Below are 17,838 nucleotides of genomic sequence, written 5' to 3'. Positions count from 1 at the left end.
CGAGTCTCCTGCCTCTGCCTCCCAAGTAGCTGGGACCACAGGCGCCCGCCACAACGCCCGGCTATTTTTGGTTGCAGCCATTATTGTTATTTGGAGGGTCCAGGCTGGATTCTAACCCGCCACCTTAGGTGTATGTGGCTGGCGCCTTAGCCGCTTGAGCCACAGGCGCCGAGCACCCATTTTGCCTTCTTACCCATCCAGCCCTGACATTCGTGGTACCCTGTGTATACGTATAGGGGCTTCTCCCACCACCCCATCCAATCCTCAGGAATACCTAGCTGGGATGAGACAGGAGCCTCATGCCCCAGAGGGTCCCAGGGTACATAGAGACCCCCACTGTCTCCTGGGCTCCCTGCAGGGCTCCTGACCACAAGCCTCAGCCAGACCAAGTCCTAGTTGGAGTAGGAGTAAAGGTTTTCAAGTAGACTTTGTCCAGACAGGGGAAGGGTCTGAGATGGGGCAAGAGGTGGCCAGGCGTGGGACAGGCCAGGGACACTGACCCATAGGGGGCCAGCGAGGTGAGGAACATGAGCTGTTTTGAGCTATGTGGCTTTGGGGTCCCTTAGCTTCTCTGAGCCTTATTTTCCTTATTTCAGAAATGGAAATGATCATCCATGCCATTCAAAAACTGTGGTGAGGTGCAGGGACGCATAACCACCCTGGCATAGGCTAGTTCACTGCCTAGTAGAGGCAGGGTGGGTGGGAGAGCAGGGAACCTACTGGGACTGTGCTGGTGCTGGGGCCTGAGGGCTAGTGGGGTTTTGGAGGGGACCATGGTGTGTGTGACAGAGGAGCTGAAGGATGCAGGTGGAGGCACCCAAGAGCAGATGGCCAGGAGCCCAGATTTCTGGAGCCTGCTCTGAGGGAATTGGTCCATCCAGCATGCACTTGGGATTTGTTTAACTTTGTATGCCTCACCTCCCATAGTTGGTTTTGTTTTGTTTTGTTTTTTTGAGACAGTCTCACGATGTCACCAGCCACAGCAACCTCAAACTCTTGGGCTTAAGCAATTCTCTTGCCTCAGCCTCCCAAGTAGGTGGGACTATATGTGCCCCACAATGCCCTGCTAACCCATAGTTATTATGAATAAAAGTGACCTGACCGGCATGGGCAGGCTAAGCTGGGCACTTTGCATCCCCATCACTCTGATATGGCCTACTGTAGTCCTGAATTTCTTCAAGATCTGACCCCTCCCCTGTTTTGACCCCCAGGTGAAGTGGGCTGCACTGACTCCCTAAGCATCTCGGTTAGCTGGGCATTGGGTCAGAGGGGAGATGCTTCTTCTGCCGACCTCACTTCCTCCAAGAAGTGCTCCCTGGTACTTTATCCCTTTTGTTGAGTACTCAGAGTTCTCTGCAGACTCTGTTAAACCCTTCTCTGTGTGTGTCCTAGTCTGGGAGTTCCCTCCGAATGAGTGGTTCACGGCATCTCCTATCTGTATCCTAGCACAGGGCTACAACAAAATGAGTGGTCATGAGGTTTCTGTGTTTCTGTTTTACAGATAGGTCAAAGGCCCTGTGAGGACTTTGCTCAGCCAAGGTCACACAGCCTGTTGAGGGGCAGACAGAGCTCAGGTGTATGCCTTCTGGGGCCTTCCTTCAGGCCTTAAGACCATTCCTAGACTTCCCTGGGCCTTGTAGTTTCTGACTTCTTGGTAGGCACTGTTTCTTGGTGTTCATCCTTTAGCCCTATGCTCCTGACATGAGACAGGGTCAAAGGGCAGGCTTTAATTTCTTTGAGCCTCAGTTTGTTCATATGTAAAACAGATCCAAGTGCTTCTTCTGGTAGTGCTAAGGAGAGGACGGTGGTGGTTAAAAGATATCATGCATTTATTGTTCTTAGCTCTAGTGGCTGGAGTTCTCCATCATTATTACTATGGACACTGTTACGTTATCATCCCATTATTTATGTTCTCAAGGTCCCAGCAGCAGCAGTGGTCCTTTAGCTCCGGGCCTGGGTGCAGAGCTCTGGTCTGCAGAAAAGAAGTAGCAGTTCCTAATTAGTCAGTGCTCCAAGGAGAAATCCTGGGTTTTAATTTTTGCTGCAGGGTCCCACCTGCCCAAGCCACTCTCATCCACTGGACCGGGGCTGCAGCTCCCATCCCCACCCTCAGGTAGGGGTCCTGGCCCTAAGCGAAGGCCTCCCCAAATTTCCCCTGCCACTTCCTCCGCCTCCCAGACCTCCGGGGCCATGAATCATTTATGAGGCAAAAATGAAACCAATTAAGGACAAACTTTGAAAGCCTCTAATTGCTGTGCCTGGTGGCACCGAGCAATGAAGGAAGGCAGGCCTTCTCGGTGCGGAATCTCCTTGGTCCTGGCCTTCCCAGGCTGCCTGTCCCATGGCGGCCCAGGGCGCCTCCCGGCTCCCCGCCGGACGCGGACGTGCCTGCGCTGCTTTGGCCGTCGCGTCTGCCGCCGGGCGCCCGTCCGGGTCCCAGGCCGACTAATTAGGCCCGGCTCCCTCCCCACGCCGTCCACTGCCCGCTCCAAGCCCGAGGTGATGGCAGCAGGAACAGCCGTTCTGGGGCCTGTGCCCCAGAGCTGGCCGCATTTCTCAGGGCGGGGCTGGAGCTTGCTCAAGCCAGCCAGCTTTGCTAGCCTGGCTTAACCCAGACGAGCCCAGGACCAGGACGCCCTGTCTCAGAAGCGCGAGGCTGGGTTGCCACACCCCTCTCCCACTGCGGAGCTGGGTAGGTTCTGGGTTATGCTGGTGTCCATGATTCAGACAGTCCTATTTGGTCTGAGGAAGGGAGAGGCTGGTCCTCGCCTGACTGGAAGGTGCTGTGGATCATACAGGGCAAAGGAGGGTATTGATCCTGAGGTGTCACATTTGTGCCTGGAGATCCAGCTCCTCTTAGTTGGACACTGTGACCATATGCAGATTCCTTAATCTCAGTTTCCCCATTTGTGAACTGTTATGACTAGCCACTTCTCTCCTTGATTTGGGATTTGGGGAGCTGGGTTTTATGTGCCTTTCCCACTCTCCCTTTGGGGGCTGCTGAGGAGATGGAGCTGAGTCGGGACCCAGCAGAGCCTGCTTCACTGCCATGAGCCCTGGGTGCCAGTGACCAGCCTGCTCGCTGTGCTGAGGGCCAGGCAGGCCCTGGGCACTCAGGCACATTGTTTGCTGAAACCAAATTTCCGTGCTTGTGTTTTTCCATAATTATATTAGCAGGTGGGATTTTTTCCTCGGGGAAGTGGTGGGGGGTGGAGCACCATGGCAATGTCCCCGCCTGCTCCTGAGTGTGAGCTCACACTCTGCTCTGCCGGCCTGCTGTAATGATTTTTTAATTATGCAGCCAGTGCTCAGAATTGCTAATCCACCTCCAGCCCAGCATCCCCTCTTGCAGCTCGCACCCCAGCCCCTGGCTGATGTCCCCAGAGTGGTGATACTCAGTCCTGTGCCCATCTCTAAGTGCCGCTGTGGGAGAGAAGGTAGACCAGGAAAGACCATAGGGGTGCTTCTCCATCTGCAAATGACAGGACTTGTGGCTCTCTTTATCCCCCATCACCCTTAGCCCCAGCATGACTTGCACCAGCCGGGACAGCTGTGGCTCTTGAAAAGAATGCCAGAGTAAACAGAGCCCACCCCTGAGTGATGTGGCCACACCCATTTCAGGGACATTAGCTTCTTTCCAGCCTTGTGTGACCCCCAAGGACACACATAAGTAAAATCTTTGTCTCTGTCATACACACACTCAGACTTTGCTTCCCTTCTCCGCACATATTCAGCTTCACAGCTAAGCTACACAAGCACAACAGAATGTTCTGAGTGTTTCTCACAAACATAGCCATACCTGAGAGCTGGGACACCCACAGGATACCCCATTGCTGCCTCCATGCCCTGCAGTGGCCCTGCCCCCATTCCCTTGCCTCCAGACTCCTCCACCCCAGGCATTCCCCCCCCCCCCACTGGGATGTGCTATGAGGTCTCTTGGTTCCTGCCTGGTGGGGTGGCTGCCGGTTGCTGGGCCCGCCTGAGCCTAAGCCTTCATCGACCCTGGCCTGAGGGAGGTATGGAGGTGGGAGGGGTGTTCTGCAGCATTGTGGCAGCGGGCTCCTCTCCAGGCGCCCAGCTGTGGCATCTGTCAAGGTCAGATAGTGATTCCGGAACCAGCCGTCTTGTCCCCATGGCCCCTCTCTCCTCATTATTTTTGTGTTCTGGGTCTTCAGCGACACCTCCCTCACCCTCAGCTTCCCTCCTCGTGCCTCCTCCCTCCCCATGCCTCTGCAGGGAGGGCCTGGGGTCTGGGGGCTTTTGTTTTCCAGTTTTTCCACACTTAGGCCAGGAGGTCAGGTAGATGACGCTGGCTATAGCTTTTGGACCTTGAATGGCAGACAAGATAGGTGTCTCCTTCATGGCTGGGACAGATTCTCCACTATTGGAATCGCAGTTGGTTTCTTAGGGACAAACTAAATTTGAATGGAGCCTAGCCTGCCTTCCCCCCACCACAGCCCAGGTGCACCTGTGGGCAGCTTCCTGTTTCCATAGGGGCCCCAGCACATGACACTAGTTCCTGTCTGCACTATACCCATTCTAGTTAAGGGTCCAGAAGCACATACTTCCCAAGGCTTTTGACACAAATTACTGTGTGCACACACATACACACACTGGTGTTCATACAACAGATATGTTGACATGTACAAACATTTACTCAACCACATAAACCACTCCACTCAAGAGTGTCTGTGTACATTCACAGGTTGGGTTCCATCACCTTCCCCTATACACAGAAGAAACCTCCCCCTGTGCTTGTGTATAAGCCCCATGTATACCTCAGTGCTACTACCCATTGAGCACACGCACACACACTTAACAGCATATGTCTGTCTGACATACCTACTGGGTAGATGCACATAAATATAATTGTACATGGTACTGTCTTCATGATATACACTCCGCCCCCAACCTAACTCCCAGGTGCCTGGTATTGCCTGAGTAGTTACACTACTTTTGTCCCCTGCAGTGCTGGGGGGTGAGCTTGAGGGATCTGCTTGGTGAGTGCTGTGTGTCCAGGGAGTCCTAGAATGTGGGAAATGGTGGTTTAACAGATGGACTGCCCTACCCACCTGGGTAGCCTTAGGATGTGCACCACCCTGGACCTCGAGCACCAGGATGGGGTTTGGGATTCCAGATGTATCTTGATGGGCTTGAGCTGGTGATAGGAGAGGTGGACTCAGGGGGGTGACCACTCAGTTTCTGCTCCTGGGTCCTTCCCACCTCTAGTACCTGATTAGGGTGTGTAAATACTGGGGGATCTTTGCAGGTCCCCCAGGGTCTCTGGAGCAGTCCTGGCCCTCTACTCACTTCTCTTCCAGCTGTGGACTGCTGTGACTACCCTCAGGAGGGGGAGGTAGCTGGAGGCTTAGCAGTGGCTGGGCCCCCACCCCCCAGGAAACTCAAAACCCTGGGCCAGCCACGGGTGGCGGGTTAGGGCAGGCACAAAGAAGGCCTCTGTGCGCCTGGCTGAGCTGCCCACAGGATTCTGGGGGAGGAGGCAGGAGCCAGTTTCCGTCCTATTCTGCTTCCTGCGGAGGCCGCCGGAATGCCCGGAGCTCTGGCCTAGCCTGGCCCACCCAGCCCACCTGCAGCCCCTTCCCTTCTCTTTTCCTGGGCATTGGGATACAGCTGTAGATGTCTCTCTATCAGTGCCCTGATATGATTTGCCCAGAGCCTGGGAGTCACCTCCTGGACCTATGGGAAACCTAAGGAGTTCCACCATGCCGAGACTGAACTGGACCTCATCCTTCAGCTGAAATCTTGCCTCTATGTGCCTCAAGCTCTTAGCTAGTAGTATTGAAGAGCATCACAGTCCTGGCTCTGACACTGACCTGGTTACCTTAGCAGATGACTTTACCTCCCTGGACCTTAGTTGCCTCATCTGTAAAGTGGGAATAATAATAAAGGTTAGAAAAATCCAATATGAAAATGGCATGTAAACCATGTCAGAGAAGCACCTGTCAGAGAATGAATGCTTATTATTAGGAACTGCTCTTACCATGTCCTTTGGGGAAATAAGAGCTGGAAGGACTGGGTGCTCCTTGCAATAGGCCTCATATTATCTGGGGCTTGGTCTCAACTCTGTGATCTACTCAAAACCCTTTTCTTCAAATCAGGTTTCCCTATCTGCAAATTACATCAACAGATTCAGGCCTTCTGGGGCCCTCTGCCTGAGATTTGGGGGGATATGGGGATCTGGAAACCTTTTTCTGTTCTCTCGGCCTCCTTCCCCATGGGACACTCTGGGATCATGATTCATGCAGTTTGGGGGGAGGAGCAAGAACCATTCTTCTCCATTTTACAGATGAGAAACTGAGACTCAGTGGGGAGAGGGCTAGATCAGAGATAACAGTCAGGCAGGGACAGGGTGGAGCCACAGACCTAGACCTTAGGACTCCAGTGTCCTAGTCTGTCCTGTTGACACATGCTGCCTCTTCATCCCCAAGCACACAAACATACCCCACAAGAGTCCACAGAGGACAGTGCCCCTCTCTGATTCTTGGCTCAAGGATCCCTCTTGTCCCACAGTGAGGGTCAGTGGGAGGGTGGGCTTGTAGACTCTGATCCCTGAATGGGCTCAGACATCACCACTTTCGGAAACATTTAGTTTAAGATCTAGGGGATCCCAAATGAGCAGGGCATCTTTTTCTCTACAACACACCACTTACCAAATTGCCTGCTCTAAATGGGGCAATGACAGTACTTCCTTCAGAGGGTGGGTACAAGGATCACATGAGATAAAGCATGTATGGTGTCTGGCAAATAGGAAGGGCTCCACACATCTTAGCTGTGATCCCCATAGTCACATGTGATGAAAAGGGAGACCTGGGGGGAACTGGCTTAGAGGCCCACAAACCCACAAAATGAAGAAGGGCTCTCATTATCCTTCAATTTCCAGGGAAGGAAAGTGGCCTGACACGGGTGCCTAAGCGGAAGACCCTGCTTTATCAGAGGTATCACTGAAGCTCTAGATCAGAGCAGACCTCTTGCCTGGAGCATCAGATTTGCTGTTCATGAATGGGCTGATTCCCTCCAGCTGTTCTGGGAAGCTTTGTAAGAAAGAACAGAGGCCCACATATAGGGAGTATTCACCTGTGTGTCTCACCAACTTGTTTTAGTTCACAGGCCAAGAAGGTGGTACCTTCCCTAGAAGGAAGGTTGTAAGAGGGGCAGGGGAAGAAATATGATTTCAGTTCCACAACCCATTCAGTTCTTGGCAGTCGGTCTTGGGGTGACCCTAGTGGTATTGAGGGCATGTCTCACTCTAGGACACCCACTGAGTGCTAGCGGTGTTCAGCGTGTAGTGTATGTGTTCATCTGTAGCTGGGTGTATGCTCATGCTCTCCATCTGGGGCTGCATTTCTCCCTGCCTCCAAGACCAGTGTCCCTGTCTGCATCTCTCCCGGCCTGAGTAGGGCTTTTTACTCCCTCTGGAAACTCCCCAGGCTGAATCATGGAAATCAGAGACGGAACATCCCCCTTCTTGCCCAGTTCAGTTTAACCACTGCAGCCTGTGGTCTGCTCTGCTGCCACTACTGGCCAGCCTGCCTCTCCCTTAGAGGCCAAGGGGACCAGTCCACCCAGGGAGAGGGAGGGGGTCACGAGGTGTGTCAAGAGCTGCATAGAAGCATGGGGTAGCATGCATTGGACCAGGGTATGTGGATCTGCAAAACTGGCCACAAATGATGGTCATCTCTGCTGGGCCAGTGCCTTGGAATCTTGAAATACAGCCTCCTCCAGGAACCTCCCTGGGCAGGCAGGACAGCCACAAGGAATAGAGGAAGGATGGTGCCTTGGTCAAACTTGCCCTTGGTAGTAGTGATATTTGCACAACTCCGTACATTTACTAAAAAAAATTATTGAGTTATATAATCAAGTGGAAGGAGTTCATAGTATGTAAACTGTACCTCAGTAAAACTATTCGTTAAAAATCTGACCCTTGGCCTCAACACCCTGCCCAACTAGGACTCTGCTGACCTCATAGCCATACCTCAAACCCACTTCCCCCATTTCTTAGAAACTCTTTCAGGCTGTGTCCCCTCTAGTTATTGCCCCTTATCCTTAATTCTCAGCCTAGCAGTCCCTTCCTCCAAGACCTCAGATGGCCCACTGGGTCCCCTTCCAGCTCATTTCACACTAATTTGCATGACTGTGGCCCCAGCTCCTGTGCACTCCTAGAAGGCAATGCTGAGGTCTGGATCTGTGTCCTGTGCTGTCTGTCTAGTACCACAGAGCACAGGGCTGCTGTTAGGGTAGGTAGAGGGGGGATGTGGGCCACCTGTGTACCAGTCCACTGAATTATAGCACCACTCCACGCCAGATGTCCCCTCCTCTACCATGCTAAAGGTTCAGGACAACCTTACTTGGGGTGAAGTAAGGCTTTTTTGGGGCTGAGGGTAGAGTAAGGGCACTACCACTACCTCTGGTGACCTCATTGCCAGCTGGCATTATGATGTCACCGGCCCAGCATTCCAGGTTCCTGCCTGGGCATCTCCAAGCTTCCTAGGTGGGGGCACTCCACTGGGGTCTGTGACAACCTATCCCCAACCACGGAGAAGTGACAGGCATGGTAAAATCCTGGGGGGCAGGAGCAGCCTCAGGGATAGATGGGTCACCCTACCTTGGGCTAGTCTTGTCTATTGCCAGGAAGAGCAGAGTTTGTCACTGAGCAGGGTGACTAACACTTGGGCTCTGGGTTCATATTCTACCCCTACCAGGCACCAGCTGTTTGACTCAGGCTGACAACTTGAACCTCTGTGAGCATAAAAGTTTCTTCATCTCTAAAATTGTTAATAGTTGCTGTCTCCCTGGGTTCTAGTAGATACAACTTATAAAGCATGAGAACACAGGACCTGGGACACAGTAGACGCTCAGTAAATGCTAGTTGATAGGATTAGTTAGTGAAGATTACCTGAGTGTCAACTTTTATAGTGGGGGCCAGCTAGAAGGAGCAGGGCCTTTGCCTTCTGAAGCTGGCCAGGGCCTTAGGGTAGAGGCATGGAGTGGCCCCCACTACCAGGAGTGGTCCCGGCTTTGACTCTCCATCTCTGCCCAGCTCCACCAATGAACTCAGGCCTGTAGGAGGCACTGGAAGCTGAAAACACATCGCACCCCCTTTCTTCTCCCCCATTTACTCATTCTAGGCCTTTGGCAGAGCTGATGGGTCTGATCTGGTCTCCCCCACTTCTCCCTTCTCTGCCTCCCTCTCCAGGGCATTTTCCACATGTCTCAGACCCTGCTCCCCATGATGATCTGTCCCTTAACCTTGACCCCTTGCCCCTTCCTCTCCAGGTCTCCTTTTCTCTGACCCACCCCCTTAAGTTCTCTGTCTTATGATTCTTTATCCCCGCCACCTGTCTCTGTTCTTCTGCCCCCCCATGTGCCCCTCTGCCCCCCAGCTCTCTGTGACTGACCGTCCCCCAGCCCCCTGGGCTCTGTCCCCACCCGTCAGCCCCTGGTCCCAGCTCCCGGCTGGCCGGCTCCTGCATGGACAATGGGGTCCTTTGTGGGCTGACCGCGCCTGGCGGGGCGGCGGGGCGCTGGCTCCGCATTGCTGATGAAACGGAGCCCTTTGTTGTCCCTCCTCAGGCGCAGTATTTCTTTTTGGGGGCTGGATGCGTTCCTGGCAGGGCCGATGATGGATGCGCCCGCCGCCGCCCGCCTGCCCGCCAGCTTTCCCTCCCGCTCATTCCTGCTCCGCTTCAACGCAGCCCCAGCTCCTCCCCTGCTGCCTGGGCACTGCCAGGCCCTTCCTGGCCTGGAAGGGGTTTGCTGTGTGCCCTGCAGTAGAAAGAAGGCTAGGGAGAATGTTCCATCTATAGCCTTTCCTTCCATGAGTAGGGCACATGGGGCTTATGGTCAGGGGTCCACTGGGACCAGGGCATCCGTTTTTCCTAAGATCTGAAGATGAGCCAGGTACAGGGGCAGATTTGGAACAACCTTGAGGACTAGATGTTGATGTTTGCCTACTCTGGATTTGAGGACAAGGTATCCCTGCGGGCCAATCCCCCTTGGTTAGCCCCCCTTCAACTTCTGTGGCTGACAAATCATAGTGTTCTGCCTACAGCACCTGCTTAGTGACATATCACGTCTTCTGGTACCAAGCCCAGCATGTCCCAGGACCTGGGATGCTGGAGGCAGGTGGTTCCTGAGGAAGAACAGAAAAGTGGAAGATCAGAGAAATTCTAAAAGAGGGTCAGAGATGAACAGACCCTGAGGTTTGGTCCCTACCAAGAGATACTCAGGATGGAGACAAAAGCTGAGAGACTCAGCAGAACGCCTGCCCTAAACGCAGACTGGCTGTGTTGGAGGGAGCTGACTTCTAATTGACCTGCTGGCCCCCCCCCCCCCACAAATGCAGAGCCAGATCCTGAAGCTGGGAGGAGGGAGGAGTGAGCAGAGCAAGAGCAGCGTTAATGCAGCTATCGATTTCTGCCACCAGCTAGCAGGCCGCAGAGGCTGGGGACATGCACGGGGGCTGGGGCACAGACTGCTCCCCTCCCCACCTCTCCAGCCCACAGACACCTGCCTTTTCCTGTTTTCTCCCCTCACCTTGTATCTGGGGCTGCCAGAGTTGTCATCCAGGGTGTGGTAGTTGAGCTCAGATTGGCAGGAGCTGGATAAGGGGTCACCATTCCATGAAGACAGGGCCTGAAAGCCAGCCTGGGCTTGGCCTTGGAGGTGAGAGAGAACACATATCCTGGGGCACATGTGATCTCCTTCCTCTTACTATGCTTCTGACCTCTTGATAACCCCCCTCCCCCCAATCCCAGCATGGACACCCTTGCCAGGCCCTCCTAGGTATGTCTTAGTAGAATCTGTCAGCTTGCCTGGCTCTTCCTCACCACCATTTACCTTTCCTAGGAAGGAGCTATAGGCAAGGCTAGTGCCTGTAGGTGAGGGTCAGGCAGTGTAAATGTAGATGCCTGCCAGTTGCCTCATCCTGGAGACAGAGCTTTCCCTTTCCCACACTTGTCCCCTTTGTGGCCACTCCTTAGCAGTGCTGGGGCAGGGAGCCCTGCCTTTTTGGGGCCTCAGTTTCCCCCTTTATAAATGTAGAGAGTTAGAGTAGATGATCTCCTAGGACTGCCTGAGTCCTGTGACTGGGGGATGGTGGGGTTTCCTGGGGACAAAGATCCAGTGTGCACTGTCTGCAAGCCCAGGGCGGGATGGGGCCACCAGATGTGCACCTCCCCCTTGAGCCACCAGCTGCTAAGGGGCTGGGCCCTGTCCTCCCACCCCTCTCCTGGGGGGTGCTGGGCCACAGCAGGCAGACAGAGAAAGGACACTGGATAGCCAATGAGAAAACTGCCACCCCACTCCCATCTGGACCTGTTCCTTCCAGCCAAGGAGGCTGGCTGCTCTAATGCCTTTGCTTTGATGCCTGAGTAGGCAAGCCCTGTACTGGGGAGGACACCCAGAAATGTGGAAGCAGCCAGAGGACAGGCTCTGCTTGGCTCCATTCCCTCAAGGGTCATATCTGCTTTCTTAGTGCCAGTCTGCCCCAGCCAAAGGCCCCTCCTATCTACAGCCTCCCGCATCAGTTCTCTGTGTTCTCACTGCAACCTCCACCCAGTCCCTACTCTTCAGGCCTTGTGAGGCCTCTGCCCCCTTGCCAATCTGGGAGCCAGGCCAGAACACCACAGTGTGGCCTGAGTAGAGACAAGAGTGGGGTCTGAGATAATAATGGCTGTGGTTTGGGAGCAGAGGAGGAAGTCTGTGCGCAAGCATGACCTCCCACTCTGGAAGGGGAAGGCTTGTCCTCTGGCCCAGTAGTGTTTGCAGTAAGGGTTCTGTACTCTATTGGCAAACTCTGGGTTAAACAAAGGGCAAACAGGTTTCTTCACTTACAGGACCTGTCAGAGCCTTGAGATAACTGATGTCCTATGTATATTAGAAATCTCCAAATGAGGATCTGGGGCAGCTAACCAGACTTTTTGGTCTCTACCTTCAAATATGCCTCTCCTTAGATGGGTCAGGGGAAAGAAGATTAGGAAGTGGAGGTGACTCTATATTCCCCCAAAGTCAGGAAGCATCTCTGGTTCTCTCCCACTCCAGCTAGCAAGATCTATCAGGTCTTGCTAGCAGATGTGGGCTGTGGAAAGGTGCTCAGCTTCCACTGTGCCACTCAATGGCTTATGTATCCATAACTAATAATTCTCCTAAACCTCATTTTTCTTATTTATAAATTAGGGAATTATCAGCCACTACTTCATAGGGTTCTTATGAGTCTCAGCTGAAAAAGTGTAAGTAAAAAACTTCTAACCAGGCTGGGTCTGGCACTTAATAAATGCCTGGTCAATCTTGTGGTTGTGACAACAATATGGTTGACAGTGGTGGTGGTGGTGGTGTTTAAGGAGGAGGTGAAGTGTTCACTGCTGCCCTGACCTTGTATCCTCTTGTCCTGACAGTGAAAACCTTCCACGTGGACAGTTGACCATGTGCCTGCCTTGAGCAGCGAGGCCCACCAGGCGTCTCTGTTGTAGGTGGCAGAGCCAGGTGTTCGTCTGCAGACCTCCAGCAGTTGGCAAACTCCCCCAGCAGCAGGATCCGGGCCTTGGCCCCACCATGTCGAGCCTCAGTGGTGGCTCCCAGGACACCGGTGGCAGCAGCAGCAGTAGCAATAACAATGGCAGTGGTGGCAGTGGCCCAAAGGCGGGAGCAGCAGACAAAAGTGCGGTGGTGGCTGCCTCATCCTCAGTGGCAGATGATGCACCACCCCCTGAGCGTCGAAACAAGAGCGGTATCATCAGTGAACCCCTCAACAAGAGCCTGCGCCGTTCCCGCCCACTCTCCCACTACTCTTCCTTTGGTGGCAGTGGTAGCAGTGGCGGCAGTAGCATGATGGGCGGGGAGTCTGCTGACAAGGCTGCTGCGGCTACAGCCGCTGCCTCGCTGTTGGCCAATGGGCATGACCTGGCAGCAGCCATGGTGGTGGACAAAAGCAACCCTACCTCAAAGCACAAAAGTGGTGCTGTGGCCAGCCTGCTGAGCAAGGCAGAGCGGGCCACAGAGCTGGCAGCCGAGGGACAGCTGACGCTGCAGCAGTTTGCGCAGTCCACAGAAATGCTGAAGCGTGTGGTGCAGGAACACCTGCCGCTGATGAGTGAAGCAGCCGCTGGCCTGCCTGACATGGAGGCCGTGGCTGGTGCTGAAGCCCTCAATGGCCAGTCCGACTTCCCCTACCTGGGCGCTTTCCCCATCAACCCAGGCCTCTTCATCATGACCCCAGCAGGCGTGTTCCTGGCTGAGAGTGCGCTGCACATGGCTGGTCTGGCCGAGTACCCCATGCAGGGAGAGCTGGCCTCCGCCATCAGCTCGGGCAAGAAGAAGCGGAAACGCTGTGGCATGTGTGCGCCCTGCCGGCGGCGCATCAACTGCGAGCAGTGCAGCAGTTGTAGGAACCGAAAGACTGGCCATCAGATTTGCAAATTCAGAAAATGTGAGGAACTCAAAAAGAAGCCTTCCGCTGCTCTGGAGGTAACGGCGCCATAGAGGGAGGTGTGTGGGCTCTTGCATCTGTCTGGCAGTCCAAACCCACCCCTAACCCCAACCCCATCTTTTCTACCTGGGCAAATGTCGGATGCCCAACCAGTCCCTGAGGTCTGGGGGCTCTGTGTTCAAGACACCACTTCATTGTCCTGAAAAGTCAGAGCCAGATCCTGAGATTCCATGAGGCTATAATTTGCTAGGCAAGCATAAAATTCCAGACAGGGGCCTAGCATTCTTAGCCTGGCCCTGGGGTTCTGGGTCAGATATTGAGATTCCCGTACATGTCCTAAGTTTCTGATGTTCTGACATGTCCAAAGCATCCAGTCCATGACCTAAGATTCCAGGGCTTTTCCCTATCCCATTTGAGGGGTTCTGTCCCATGGACACTGTGGCCTTGAGGGTAGGCTCTTCATTTGCCCCTCCAGAGCCCAGTTTTTTACCCAAGGCCATCCAAGAATAGAGCTGACTCCTGGAAGACTTCTAGGTGACAGATTCTTTTAGGCTAGAGTCTGGGTGGCCATGGCCCTGGAGTATAGGCAAGGGGCTGTCCACTATATGACTGGCTTAAAGAAAGCAGAGGAGTTCCCAGTGCTGCTTTCTCTCCCCCATTTTGGCAGGGCTGTCCCTGTGCCCCCAGATACAGCTGGAATACTAGGCCTAGGTAAAAAAAAACAACATTTTTTCAACCTGTTGTCTCTGTCCCTGTTTCTGCCCCTCTACAAGTGGGCTTGATGTGAATGTCCAGAATGGTTGAAAAACAACAGTAGTGTCCTAGCCATGGCCTCCTGGCTGCCTTTCTCCTTTCCTCATATTTCTGCTTTGCTGTGTGCACATATAGGCTCCCTCTTTCGTCCAGTATAGACATGTACACTTCTGCCCAGTACACACATTCACAGACACACCAAATACCAGCCACCACAGCTCCATGCACGCTACAATATAGCAGAGCAGGAGGCACACACTCATATTCACCTCCAGCGCACATGCTTATGTGCTCCTTTGCCAGAAGCATGCACACAGCCCCCAGATGCACCACAGCCTCCTGGCTCTTGTTGCCTTTGGGCCAGGAAAGGGGTCTTCCTATCTGGAAGGAGGGTTCCTGGGCACAGCAGCCCAGGAGGCTCCAGGGTACTCTGGGCCCCGCAGCAGCCCAACGGGTCAGGTTCCCTCTCTGGCCTGGCTTGGGACAGCAGGAGCGCCTCGTGGTGGCTGCTTTTACTTCGTGCCTGTCCCTCCACCGTAAGGCTATCTACAGGGACGTCTTTGCGCCAGGCCCATCCGGACCCTGACTGAACTCTCTCCTTGTTTTTGTCTCCTGCCCCCGCCAGAAGGTGATGCTTCCGACGGGAGCTGCCTTCCGGTGGTTTCAGTGACGGCGGCGGAATCCAAAGCTGCCCTCTCCGTGCAATGTCACTGCTCGTGTGGTCTCCAGCAAGGGATTCGGGCGAAGACAAATGGATGCACCCGTCTTTAGAACCAAAAATATTCTCTCACAGATTTCATTCCTGTTTTTATATATATATTTTTTGTTGTCGTTTTAACATCTCCACGTCCCTAGTATAAAAAGAAAAAGAAAAGAAAAAATTTTAACTGCTTTTTCGGAGGAACAAGAACAAAAAAGGAGGTAAAGATGAATCTATAAAGTACCAAGACTTCCTGGGCAAAGAATGGACAATCAGTTTCCTTCCTGTGTCGATGTTGATGTTGTCTGTGCAGGAGATGCAGTTTTTGTGTAGAGAATGTAAATTTTCTGTAACCTTTTGAATCTAGTTACTAATAAGCACTACTGTAATTTAGCACAGTTTAACTCCACCCTCATTTAAACTTCCTTTGATTCTTTCCGACCATGAAATAGTGCATAGTTTGCCTGGAGAATCCACTCACGTTTATAAAGAGAATGTTGATGGCGCCGTTTAGAAGCCCCTCTGTATCCATCCACGCGTGCAGAGCTGCCAGCGAGGAGCTCACAGAGGGGGAGGGAGTGCCCACCCCCAGGCCCAGGCCAGCCATGCCTCACCCACAGCCCCCAGGCTGGGATTTCCTCACCCCTACAGTAATGATTTTGGAAAAATGAAAGTTCTGTTTGTTTATCCATTGAGATCTGGGGAGCCCCTCTGTCGATATTTCCAATCCTGGCTACTTCCCTTAGAGAAAATAAGTCCTTTTTTTCTGGCCTGGCTGATGGCAACAAAAGAAAGGGCTTTTTGCGAGGTTCCCTGCTGGTGGGGGTGGGTGCCCATAGGGCTCCCTGAGGCCTGGGCCCCCCTGCCCTTGGCCAGCTTCCTGCTGATGAACATGCTGTTTGTATTGTTTTAGGAAACCAGGCTGTTTTGTGAATAAAACGAATGCATGTTTGTGTCACGAAGCACCGCTGGCTTCTTGCTTTCTGATTTGGGGCACCTGGCTTGGGGGGCTATTGCTGGGCAGGGGTTGTCTGGGATCACCTTGAGGGAAGAAGGATGGCCCAGGGACATTTAGTGTGAGGATTTCTTGGGAAGAGAAGCCTTTGCGATCCAGAATGGGGGCGAGTAGGAGCAGCCAGCCTGCAGGCAGATGAAAAACTGCTCTTAATCTGGAAGTGGCTAGTACTGGAGCACCTCACCTGCATGGCTGTATCCCATGCCTCAGAATCTCGACCTTCAGGGATCTTCACTCATCTGAGGCTACCTTCTCTATTTACCTAAATTCATCAGTGCCAAGCTGCTAGCAGTAGGGGACATGGGGTGGAGGGTCAGCTGCCTATTCAGGGTCTTATTTATTTATTCTTGCCTGGCGGGGATCTAGTACTCCCCCAGCCACTGATGTGATCCCCAGGGAGTAGTTTTAGCCTAGGTTTATGGGGGCCTGGCTGTGCCCAGCACCCATAGACATATATACATACACAGACGCTCTTTAGCCCTGAGGGCAGCTAGACTGAGTTCTGGGGGTATCCCTGGCTTTGACTGCCCTGATCACAGAGGATGTTTGGTACAAGGTTTTCTGTGACCTTGTGGGCCAGATGTCTAGGGAAGTCACCACATAGCTACTTGGTCTGGGCTGGGGCAGCCTGAACAGGGTTGCAGTTGCCTCTCCTCCCCATACGTCACAGAGGCAGCCTGAAGGAAGAGGCCTGTCCATCCGCTCGGGGAGCATTTCTTTTCACCCAGCTACTTCGAGCCTGGCTGAGCCCAAGGGTAGACTTCAGGAAGGACTTCCTGATGTTAGGGCCTGGCTTCAGATAGGTGAGGGAAGGAGCAACTTGTGAAGCCAAGTGGGCTGTGAGGTGGGAGAGATGGGCTATCTCTGCCATTGTTCCTGGGATTAGAAAGCAGTGGGGGTAGGGGGTATGGGTGAGAGGCAGTGCCCCCCCCAACCCCTTCCCGGGTGTCACAATCTCCCTTCCAGAACCAGGGCCTCAGCAGCTTGGCCTGGCCCAGCGGGGGCGGTTGGGGGTGGTGGAAGGCAGCTTTCAACTTCATCTCTGCCTGGGAAAAATTCCCTTTCATGTGGCTGCCTGTGATCTCTCCAGGCGGCTCTGCCGAAGGGGGGCGTCCAGCAGGGAGTAGGGGGGAGGTGCTGCAGCTGGGGGGTACGCTCACCCCCAGCACAAGGCAGAGACTGCGGCCTCCCCAACCTCAAGGGGGAAGAGTCCTCCCTGGGGGTGTGGGGGAGGAGTCTGGCCAGCAGGGGGCACCGGGCAGGAGGCCCCTGCCTGCCCCCACCGCCTGCTGCTGGCAGCACACAGGCTGCAGATGGCCTCAGCCGGCCCTCATTGGCACACCTACAGGTGTGGGGTGGACGGCTCTGGGGCCAGTCCCAAGGGGGGTGCTGTGACTCAGCCAGCCCGTACTTTTTAGTGTGCCAACCCACAGCACAGCCATGTCTCCTGGGCCCACCCCCACAACAAAGATACCCAAAGCTCAAAGCCCTTTACCTCTTCCAGCTTCGTGCTCTGCTTTGTGGAAATGGCAGGCCAGCCCTCTGTATTTGGAGGAAGCCAGGCTGGGGATAGCTGTGAGGCTGAAAACACCCCAAGGACTCAGTTACCTCATCTGGGAAAGGGGATAGTAATTGTCTCCCCCATAAAGTTGCCTGAGGATAAAATGAGATCACACTAAGGAAGGGCATGGCTCATAGTAAGCACTCAATGGCAGCTGGTGTTGCTATTTTAAAACTATTATTCAGGCTCTGTGCCTGTGGCTCAAGCAGCTAAGGCGCCAACCACATATACCTGAGCTGGTGGGTTCAAATCCAGCCTGGGCCTACCAAACAGCAATGACAGCTGCAACCAAAAAATAGCCTGGCATTATGGCGGGTGCCTGTAGTCCCAGCTATTTGGGAGGCGGAGGCAGGAGAATCTCTTGA

The 17,838-nt window shown here is 53.8% G+C and overlaps 1 protein-coding gene and 1 long non-coding RNA gene across 4 annotated transcripts in view; one reads left to right on the top strand and one right to left on the bottom strand.

The window, feature by feature from the left end:
* Window positions 1–15,859, top strand: part of CXXC5 (CXXC finger protein 5) — a 35,327-nt gene extending 19,468 nt beyond the window's left edge. For all 3 annotated transcript variants that reach the window (XM_023515949.1, XM_003782143.3, XM_012808698.2), the window contains exons 2-3: window positions 12,414–13,482; window positions 14,823–15,859. In XM_023515949.1, the coding sequence (XP_023371717.1) occupies window positions 12,571–13,482; window positions 14,823–14,867 (957 nt within the window). In that variant the 5' untranslated portion in view covers window positions 12,414–12,570 and the 3' untranslated portion in view covers window positions 14,868–15,859. The remainder of the gene's footprint in view (window positions 1–12,413; window positions 13,483–14,822) is intronic.
* Window positions 14,999–17,838, bottom strand: part of LOC111726829 — a 23,763-nt gene continuing 20,923 nt past the window's right edge. Inside the window, exons 2-3 of the long non-coding RNA XR_002774523.1 lie at window positions 17,408–17,493; window positions 14,999–15,048 (exon numbers count right to left, since the gene is read on the bottom strand). This is a non-coding gene — a long non-coding RNA (uncharacterized LOC111726829). The remainder of the gene's footprint in view (window positions 15,049–17,407; window positions 17,494–17,838) is intronic.

This window comes from Otolemur garnettii, unplaced genomic scaffold (assembly GCF_000181295.1).
Source record: "Otolemur garnettii isolate 467f Iridium unplaced genomic scaffold, OtoGar3 scaffold00003, whole genome shotgun sequence".
NCBI lineage: Eukaryota > Metazoa > Chordata > Mammalia > Primates > Galagidae > Otolemur > Otolemur garnettii.
The sequence above is the reverse complement of the archived record's forward strand: the minus strand, read 5'-3'. Positions and strand labels throughout refer to the sequence as shown.